The sequence below is a fragment of the Engystomops pustulosus genome, chromosome 9 (assembly GCF_040894005.1).
Source record: "Engystomops pustulosus chromosome 9, aEngPut4.maternal, whole genome shotgun sequence".
NCBI lineage: Eukaryota > Metazoa > Chordata > Amphibia > Anura > Leptodactylidae > Engystomops > Engystomops pustulosus.
The window spans coordinates 35,403,223-35,415,283 of record NC_092419.1 but is presented as its reverse complement, the minus strand read 5'-3'; the positions used below and the strand labels follow the sequence as shown (position 1 = coordinate 35,415,283).

Below are 12,061 nucleotides of genomic sequence, written 5' to 3'. Positions count from 1 at the left end.
ACTACACCATCAGATGGGTTAATAAAATAAACGGTCAAATAAAAATCTTACGAAAGTTATGCAAGTTTTGCCTGCACCTCTACTACTGCATGTGTAGGTACTGCCTGGGGGAGCACAAATGTATCTGTAGCACCTGGATTCTGGTGTCTGATAGCACCTAAGAGCCCCTCTGCCACATAAGGAACAGGTAGGGTCACTGTTTTTTCAGTAAAAATAGAAGTAAATAGTTGTCTAGACATCTTACTAATGATTTGCTTACATTGCTAATGTAAAATGTCTGTATATCTATTACTCAGTTCTACAATATTACTTCTTAGATAGCATTTTTGACTGAATGCTTTTCTCTTGCTCCACTGTAACTCCTGTAATCATCCAAAGAGCTCAATGTGTAACACAGTAAACTATTTTAAAGGGAACCTGTCACCAGGGACCTCATTTTCACTAAAGACAGGTTACAGAAGCCCATTACACCTGCATTGCAAATATGTCTTTCTGCTATCTTTTAGCTTTTGGTTTACAATATAATTGTGTGTTAAAACTTACCTTGCACCCTGACAGAATCATCTGTGTAGTCCTAGGGGTTGGACTTTGGTGTGAATGCATTTCAAAAAACAACATGCGACTTGTCTGTGCTGCAGAATGCTCAGTTCTTGGCCCCCACCTTCTTGCTCCTGTACAGCTCCTCCCTCCTGCTGCACAGAGCTCACAACGTGGTGAGTGGACATCAGTGGAAGAGGTTGGAGCTGTACAGGAACACAAAGGTGGGGGCCAAGAGCTGAGCAGTCTGCAGCACAGACAAGTCAGGTGTTGGTTTTTTTTTTAATTAATCCAAACCAAAGCCCAACCCCTGGGACTACATAGGATGCAAGGTAAGTTAAAACACACAATTATATTGAAATGCAAATGCTTAGAGAAAGCAAAAAGGCAGATGTACAATGCAGTTGTCATGGGCTTTTGTAACAATCTGTCTTTTGTGAAAATGAGGTCCCTGGTGACAGGTTCCCTTTAAACTAGGACACAAAAATGTCAAAAGATGGACATATAATATCTTTATGGGACATCAGGACTGATCTCAAAGGAATCATCAAAGTATGTTCTCCTAAAGACGTTTGAGAGAGTCGTTTCATTTTCTTCCTTTCCTTACGACTCCATGGCTACTATCAACATTTGTAGCTGAAGATGACACATTTTCAATAATCCTCGCGTATCCTCATGAGACATTTTCAGAGGTAAACATTCAACATTTGGTAATCCCGAGCATATGGTACATTAATTCTTCCATGAAATCACAGCCGTATTTTGACTATTGCTTCCGGCTAAGCTATAGGACAAGCTTGCATTTGTTTTTTCTCATGAAGATCTTCCAAGCCTGAATACATGTAAATATGTCACGGCTGACACTCAGGCATGGTGACATCAACCATCTTCTTTATATAACATTACAAAGAATGCAAATTACAGATGTGCAATTGTAAATGTCAAACTCCTTCCATTCTTTGTACCGATAATGGTCCCACTCTGATGTATCACGTAATGACTGCCCTGTATGCACTCTGTTAACACAGCTCTCCTCGAAACTCGACTAAGACCCTTTTACATTTGCTTCTTTTGATTTACAGAAACACTTATGTAATTGAGCAGCAGGCAACGTGACATTAAAGCTCACCTATAATCTATGTAATGAACTACAAGAGTCAACTTTTGCTGCTTTTCGGCAGAAGACATTGTGTCCTTTCTTGCAAAATCCTGGTTAAAGCTTTGCTGCACCCTGCCATTTTCTTTAACATGTAGGTCTTTGGAGTGTCTTGAGTTTATTGTGAAGTCACTGTCATGAGGCTCTGACTCACATTTGACGAGGGATAAAAAACACCTGTAAAACTGAAAAATCACAGAAAATAGGAAAGATGAGAAAGTGAAAATTAAAAAATCGGACACATCAATACTAAAATACAGAATGTTTGAAATATATGAAAATTACATTTAAACAGAGTTATTGAGTTGTTGAATATTCTCAGTACAAGTTACTATACACCTAGTTATAGAGAATATTCCATAAAACAATCTGATAACCAAGCAGCAAAAGTTATAAATCTTTTTTACATATTTTTCTATTTCGGTTTAATAAGAGGGTTCAGATAATCAGCTGATCGTAAGGTGCTCCTCTACAGTACCACCAATGGTAAAAATCTGGCATTGCATTTTATTTTCTAAAGGTAAGGCCGAATTCACACAAACGTTTGCCCATCCAGTCTGACACGATGGAAAGGAGGATAGGACATGTTCTATATTTTCCACACAAGCTTGCGGTGGTACATCCCTCCCCCATATGGTCATGTGAATTCCATTTATGGGGCAGCATTAGGATAAAATTAAAATCCATCAGTGGATCTCCAGTATCAGAAGCACATGGTAGTAAAGCCGATTGATGGCCTCATTTGTTGTTTACCATTTCTACCAGAATGGACCAGAACCACCAAAGAACAAAAGGACAATGCTGAAATCAAGGAAACCTTACGCAGAAGTGAGTATAGGTTACTTTTAGATTTCCTAAATATCAAAAGATCCCCTTAAAGGGCCCTATACCGGCAGGAGTTATATGTATGTCACTTTGCTATCACAATGTAGACAATCAGGGAGTAGCACTCTAAATAACTGCAAATTTGCAAGGTTCCCCACTGTTGGGCTCTTTCAGGTCAAAAACTAAAGAGCTACTCCGAATATATCAGAAACATTGTTTGATAAAACAAAGAGTGCCCTTAAGTTTTTTACACTACAATAAAGCACACTAGAAATGTACACTACAATGTAGAACACCAGAACTCTACACTTCAATGTAGAACACTAGAAATCTACATGACAATGTAGAACACTAGAACCCTACACTGCAATAAAGAACACTAGAAATCTACACTACAATGTAGAACACAAGAACATCAGAACTCTGCACTACAATGTAGAACACAAGAACATCAGAACTCTGCACTACAATGTAGATCACCAGAACTCTACACTATAATGTAGAACAATAGAACTCTACACTACGATGTGGAACACCAGAACTTTAAACTACAATGTAGAACACAAGAAATGTACACTACAACGTAGACCACAAGAACTTGACACTACAATGTAGAACACTAGAAATGTACACTACAATGTAGAATATCAGAACTCTATAGTACAATGTAGAACATCAGAACTTTACACTACAATGTAGAACACTACAACCCTACACTACAATGAAGAACACTAGAACTCTACACTACAATGTAGCATATTAGATCTCTTTACTATAATGAAGAACACTAGAACTATTCAATACAATGTAGAATATTACATTTCTTCACTACAATGTAGAGCACAAGATCTTTACACTACAATGCAGAACACCAGAACTCTACACTACAATGCAGAACACCAGAACTCTACACTAAGATATAGAACACTAGAATTCTACACTACAATGTAGAACTTCAGAACTGTACACTACAATGTAGAACAAAAGAACTCTACACTACGATGTAGAACACCAGAACTTTAAACTACAACATAGACCACAAGAACTTGACACTACAATGTAGAACACTAGAAATGTACACTACAATGTAGAACTTCAGAACTTTACACTACAATGTAGATCACCAGCACTTTAAACTACAATGTAGAACAATAGAACTCTGCACTACAATATAGAACACAAGAAATGTACACTACAACATAGAACACCAGAACTCGACACTGCAATATAGAACACTAGAAAAGTACACTATAATGTAGAACACTAGAACTCTACTCTACATTGTAGAACACTGGAACTCTACACTACAATGTAGAACACCAAAACTCTACACTACCATGTAGAACACTAGAGCTCTACACTACAATGTTGAACCCCCAACTTTACACTACAATATAGAACATCAGAACTCTACGCAACAATGTAGAACATCAGAACTCTACACTACAATGTAGAACACTAGAAATCTACACTATAATGTAGAATATTAGAACTCTATAGTACAATGTAGAACACTACAACCCTACACTACAATGTAGAACACTAGAACTCTACACTACAATGTAGAATACTAGAACGCTACACTACAATGTAGAACACTAGAACGCTACACTACAATTTAGCATATTAGATCTCTTTACTATAATGAAGAACACTAGAACTATTTAATACAATGTAGAATATTACATTTCTTCACTACAATGTAGAGCACAAGATCTTTACACTACAATGTAGAACATCAGAACTCTACACTACAATGAAGAACACCAGAACTTTACACTGAAATGTAGAACAATAGAACTCTGCACTACAATGTAGAACACTAGAACTCTACACTACAATGTAGCATATTAGATCTCTTTACTATAATGAAGAACACTAGAACTATTTAATACAATGTAGAATATTACATTTCTTCACTACAATGTAGAGCACAAGATCTTTACACTACAATGTAGAACATCAGAACTCTACACTACAATTTAGAACATCAGAACTCTACACTAAGATGTAGAACACTAGAAATCTACACTACAATGTAAAACGTCAGAACTCTACACTACAATGTAGAACTTCAGAAATCTACACTACAATGTAGCATATTAAATCTCTTTACTATAATGAAGAACACTAGAACTATTTAATACAATGTAGAATATTACATTTCTTCACAACAATGTAGAGCACAAGATCTTTACACTACAATGTAGAACACCAGAACTCTACACTACAACGTAGAACAATGTAGAACACCAGAACTCTACACTACAATGAAGAACACCAGAGCTCTACACTACAATGTAGAACACAAGAAATGTACACTACTACGTAGAACCCCCAACTTTACACTACAATATAGAACATCAGAACTCTACGCTACAATGTAGAACATCAGAACTCTACACTACAATGTAGAACACTAGAAAAGCACACAACAATGTAGAACACCAGAACTCTATACTACAATGTAGAACACCAGAACTTTAAACTACAATGTAGAACAATATGGCTCTGCATTACAATGTAGAACACGAGGAATGTACACTACAATGTAGAACATTAAAACTCTACTCTGCAATGTAGAACACCAAAACTCTACACTACCATGTAGAACACTAGAGTTCTACACTACAATGTTGAACCCCCAACTTTACACTACAATTTGGAACACCAGAACTCAACACTACAATGTAGAACATCAGAACTCTACACTACAATGTAGAACATCAGAACTCTACACTATAATATAGAACATCAGAACTCTACACTACAATGTAGAACATCAGAACTCTACACTACAATGTAGAACATCAGAACTCTACGCTACAATGTAGAACACTAGAAATCTACACTATAATGTAGAACATCAGAACTCTACACTATAATGTAGAATATCAGAACTCTATACTACAATGTAGAACATTAGAACTCTACACTACAATGTAGAACATCAGAACTCTACGCTACAATGTAGAACACTTGAAATCTACACTATAATGTAGAATATCAGAACTCTATACTACAACGTAGAACAATGTAGAACACCAGAACTCTACAATACAATGAAGAACACCAGAGCTCTACACTACAATGCAGAACATCAGAACTCTGCGCAACAATGTAGAACATCAGAACTCTACGCTACAATGTAGAACATCAGAACTCTACACTACAATGTAGAACATCAGAACTCTACACTACAATGTAGAACATCAGAACTCTACACTACAATGTAGAACACTAGAAATCTACACTATAATGTAGAATATCAGAACTCTATACTACAATGTAGAACACAAGAACCCTACACTACAATGTAGAACACAAGAACTCTACACTACAATGTAAAACACTAGAACTCTACACTACAATGTAGAACACTAGAACTCTATACTACAATGTATAACACTAGAACTCTACACTACAATGTAGAACATCAGAACTCTACGCTACTATGTAGAACATCAGAACTCTATACTACAATGTAGAACATCAGAACTCTACACTATAATGTAGAATATCAGAACTCTATACTACAATGTAGAACATCAGAACTCTACACTATAATGTAGAATATCAGAACTCTATACTACAATGTAGAACATCAGAACTCTACACTACAATGTAGAACACTAGAAATCTACACTGTAATGTAGAATATCAGAACTCTATACTACAATGTAGAACACAAGAACCCTACACTACAATGTAGAACACAAGAACTCTACACTACAATGTAGAACATCAGAACTCTACGCTACTATGTAGAATATCAGAACTCTATACTACAATGTAGAACATCAGAACTCTACACTATAATGTAGAATATCAGAACTCTATACTACAATGTAGAACATCAGAACTCTACACTACAATGTAGAACATTAGAACTCTACACTACAATGTAGAACATTAGAACTCTACACTACAATGTAGAACATCAGAACTCTACGCTACAATGTAGAACACTAGAAATCTACACTATAATGTAGAACATCAGAACTCTACGCTACTATGTAGAATATCAGAACTCTATACTACAATGTAGAACACTAGAAATCTACACTATAATGTAGAATATCAGAACTCTATACTACAATGTAGAACACAAGAACTCTACACTACAATGTAGAACATTAGAACTCTACACTACAATGTAGAACATTAGAACTCTACACTACAATGTAGAACATCAGAACTCTACGCTACAATGTAGAATATCAGAACTCTACGCTACAATGTAGAACACTAGAAATCTACACTATAATGTAGAATATCAGAACTCTACACTACAATGTAGAACACAAGAACTCTACACTACAATGTAGAACACTAGAACTCTACACTACGATGTAGAACACTAGAACGCTACACTACAATGTAGCATATTAGATCTCTTTACTATAATGAAGAACACTAGAACTATTTAATACAATGTAAAATATTACATTTCGTCACTACAATGTAGAGCACAAGATCTTTACACTACAATGTAGAACATCAGAACTCTACACTACAACGTAGAACAATGTAGAACACCAGAACTCTACAATACAATGAATAACACCAGAGCTCTACACTACAATGCAGAACATCAGAACTCTGCGCAACAATGTAGAACATCAGAACTCTACACTACAATGTAGAACATCAGAACTCTACACTACAATGTAGAACACTAGAAATCTACACTATAATGTAGAATATCAGAACTCTATACTACAATGTAGAACACAAGAACCCTACACTACAATGTAGAACACAAGAACTCTACACTACAATGTAGAACACTAGAACTCTACACTACAATGTAGAACATCAGAACTCTACGCAACAATGTAGAACATCAGAACTCTACACTACAATGTAGAACATCAGAACTCTACACTACAATGTAGAACACTAGAAATCTACACTATAATGTAGAATATCAGAACTCTATACTACAATGTAGAACACAAGAACCCTACACTACAATGTAGAACACAAGGAGTCTACACTACAATGTAGAACACTAGAACTCTACACTACAATGTAGAACACTAGAACTCTACACTACAATGTAGAAAACCAGAACTCTATACTACAATGTAGAACACCAGAACCCTACACTACAATGTAGAACACTACAACCCTACACTACAATGTAGAAGACTAGAACTCTACACTACTATGTAGAACACTAGAACTCTACACTACAATGTAGAACACTACAACCCTACACTACAATGTAGAACACTGGAACTCTACACTACAATGTAGAACACTAGAACTCTACACTACAATGTAGAACACTGGAACTCTACACTACAATGTAGAACACTAGAACTCTACACCACAATGTATAACACTAGAACTCTACACTATAATGTAGAACACAAGAACCCTACACTACAATGTACAACACTAGAACTCTACACTACGATGTAGAACACTAAAACTCTACACTACAATGTAGAACACTAGAACTCTACACTACAATGTAGAACACTAAAACTCTACACTACAATGTAGAACACTAGAACTCTACACTACGATGTAGAACACTAGAACTCTACACTACAATGTAGAACACTAGAACTCTACACTACAATGTAGAACACTAGAAATCTACACTATAATGTAGAACATCAGAACTCTACACTACAATGTTGAACATCTGAACTCTACACTACAATGTAGAACACTAGAAATCTACACTATAATGTAGAACACCAGAACTCTACACTACAATGTAGAACATCAGAACTTTACACTACAATGTAGAAAAAAAGAACTCTACACTACGATTTGGAACAACAGAACTTTAAACTACAATGCAGAACAATAGAGCTCTGCACTACAATGTAGAACACAAGGAATGTAGACTACAATGTAGAACATTGAAACTCTTCTCTACATTCTAGAACACTGGAACTCTACACTACAATGTAGAACACCAAATCTCTACACTATAATGTAGAACACTAGAACTCTACAGTACAATGTAGAATACCAGAACTCTACACTACAATGTTGAACAATAGAACTCTACACTACGATGTGGAACACCAGAACTTTAAACTACAATGTAGAACAATAGAGCTCTGCACTAAAATGTAGAACACAAGAAATGTACACTACAATGTAGAACACTAGAACTCTACACTACAATGTAGAACATCAGAACTCTACACTATAATGTAGAACACTAGAAATCTACACTATAATGTAGAACATCAGAACTCTACACTACGATTTGGAACATCAGAACTTTAAAATACAATGTAGAACAATAGAGCTCTGCACTACAATGTAGAACACAAGGAATGTACACTACAATGTAGAACATTAAAACTCTACTCTACATTGTAGAACACTAGAGCTCTACCGTACAATGTTGAACCCCCAACTTTACACTACAATGTAGAACACCAGAACTTGACACTGCAATGAAGAACACCAGACCTCTACATCACAATGTAGAACACCAGAACTCTACACTAAAATGTAGAACACTAGAACGCTACACTACAATGTAGCATATTAGATCTCTTTACTAGAGCTAGAACTATTTAATACAATGTAGAATATTATATTTCTTCACTACAATGTAGAGCACAAGATCTTTACACTACAATGTAGAACAATATAGAACACCAGAACTCTACACTACAATGAAGAACACCAGAACTCTACACTACAATGCAGAACACCAGAACTTGACACTGCAATGAAGAACACCAGACCTCTGCATCACAATGCAGAACACCAGAACTCTACACTAAGATGTAGAACACTAGAATTCTACACTACAATGTAAAACATCAGAACTCTACACTACAATGTAGAACAAAAGAACTCTACACTACGATGTGGAACACCAAAACTTTAAACTACAATGTAGAACAATAGAACTCTGCACTACAATGTAGAACACAAGAAATGTACACTACAATGTAGAACACCAGAACTCGACACTACAATATAGAACACTAGAAATGTACACTGCAATGTAGAACACTAGAACTCTACACTACAATGTAGAACACCAGAACTCTACACTACAATGTAGAACATCAGAACTTTACACTACAATGTAGAAAAAAAGAACTCTACACTATAATATAGAACTTCAGAACTTTACACTACAATGTAGAACAACAGAACTCTGCACTACAATGTAGAACACAAGAAATGTACACTACAACGTAGAACACCAGAACTCGACACTGCAATATAGAACACTAGAAAAGTACACTATAATGTAAAACATTAAAACTCTACTCTACATTGTAGAACACTGGAACTCTACACTACAATGTAGAACACCAAAACTCTACACTACCATGTAGAACACTAGAGATCTACAGTACAATGTTGAACTCACAACTTTACACTACAATATAGAACATCAGAACTCTACGCAACAATGTAGAACATCAGAACTCTACATTACAATGTAGAACACTAGAAATCTACACTATAATGTAGAATATTAGAACTCTATAGTACAATGTAGAACACAAGAACCCTACACTACAATGTAGAACATCAGAACTCTACACTACAATGTAGAACACTACAACCCTACACTACAATGTAGAACACTACAACCCTACACTACAATGTAGAACACTAGAACTCTACACTACAATGTAGAACACTAGAACTCTACACTACAATTTAGCATATTAGATCTCTTTACTATAATGAAGAACACTAGAACTATTTAATACAATGTAGAATATTACATTTCTTCACTACAATGTAGAGCACAAGATCTTTACACTACAATGTAGAACACCAAAACTCTACACTACAATGAAGAACACCAGAACTCTACACTACAATGCAGAACACCAGAAATTGACACTGCAATGAAGAACACCAGAACTCTACACTAAGATGTAGAACACTAGAAATCTACACTACAATGTAAAACATCAGAACTCTACACTACAATGTAGAACATCAGAACTTTACACTACAATGTAGAACACAAGAAATGTACACTACTACTTAGAACTCCCAACTTTACACTACAATATAGAACATCAGAACTCTACGCTACAATGTAGAATATCAGAACTCTACACTACAATGTAGAAAATCAGAACTCTACACTACAATGTAGAACACTAGAAATCTACACTATAATGTAGAATATCAGAACTCTATACTACAATGTAGAACACAAGAACCCTACACTGCAATGTAGAACACAAGAACTCTACACTACAATGAAGAACATCAGAACTCTACGCTACAATGTAGAACATCAGAACTCTACACTACAATGTAGAACACTAGAACTCTACACTACAATGTAGAACATCAGAACTCTACACTACAATGTAGAACACTAGAACTCTACACTACAATGTAGAACATCAGAACTCTACGCTACAATGTAGAACATCAGAACTCTACACTACAATGTAGAACACTAGAAATCTACACTATAATGTAGAATATCAGAGCTCTATACTACAATGTAGAACACAAGAACCCTACACTGCAATGTAGAACACAAGAACTCTACGCTACAATGTAGAACATCAGAACTCTACACTACAATGTAGAACATCAGAAGTCTACGCTACAATGTAGAACATCAGAACTCTACACTACAATGTAGAACACTAGAAATCTACACTATAATGTAGAATATCAGAACTCTATACTACAATGTAGAACACAAGAACCCTACACTACAATGTAGAACACAAGAACTCTACACTACAATGTAGAACATCAGAACTCTACGCTACAATGTAGAACATCAGAACCCTACACTACAATGTAGAACACTAGAACTCTACACTACAATGTAGAACACAAGAACTCTACACTACAATGTAAAACACTAGAACTCTACACTACAATGTAGAACACCAGAACTCTACACTGCAATGTAGAACACAAGAACCCTACACTACAATGTAGAACACTAGAACTCTACACTACGATGTAGAACACTAGAACTCTACACTACAATGTAGAACACTACAACCCTACACTACAATGTAGAAAACTGGAACTCTACACTACAATGTAGAACACTAGAACTCTACACTACAATGTATAACACTAGAACTCTACACTATAATGTAGAACACAAGAACCCTACACTACAATGTAGAAAACTGGAACTCTACACTACAATGTAGAACACTAGAACTCTACACTACGACCTAGAACACTAGAACTCTACACTACAATGTAGAACACAAGAACTCTACACTACAATGTAGAACACTAGAAATCTACACTATAATGTAGAACATCAGAACTTTACACTACAATGTAGAAAAAAAGAACTCTACACTACGATTTGGAACACCAGAACTTTAAACTACAATGTAGAACAATAGAGCTCTGCACTACAATGTAGAACACAAGGAATGTAGGCTACAATGTAGAACATTGAAACTCTACTCTACATTGTAGAACACTGGAACTCTACACTACAATGTAGAACACCAAATCTCTACACTATAATGTAGAACACCAGAACTCTACACTATAATGTAGAACACTAGAACTCTACAGTACAATGTA

At 35.6% G+C, this 12,061-nt stretch overlaps 1 protein-coding gene across 1 annotated transcript in view; it reads right to left on the bottom strand.

The window, feature by feature from the left end:
* Positions 1-1,004: 1,004 nt before the first annotated feature.
* LOC140076729 (pinopsin-like) overlaps positions 1,005-12,061 on the bottom strand; it is a 34,833-nt gene continuing 23,776 nt past the window's right edge. Inside the window, exon 4 of the mRNA XM_072123389.1 lies at positions 1,005-1,878. Coding sequence (XP_071979490.1) covers positions 1,663-1,878 — 216 coding nt within the window. The 3' untranslated portion in view covers positions 1,005-1,662. The remainder of the gene's footprint in view (positions 1,879-12,061) is intronic.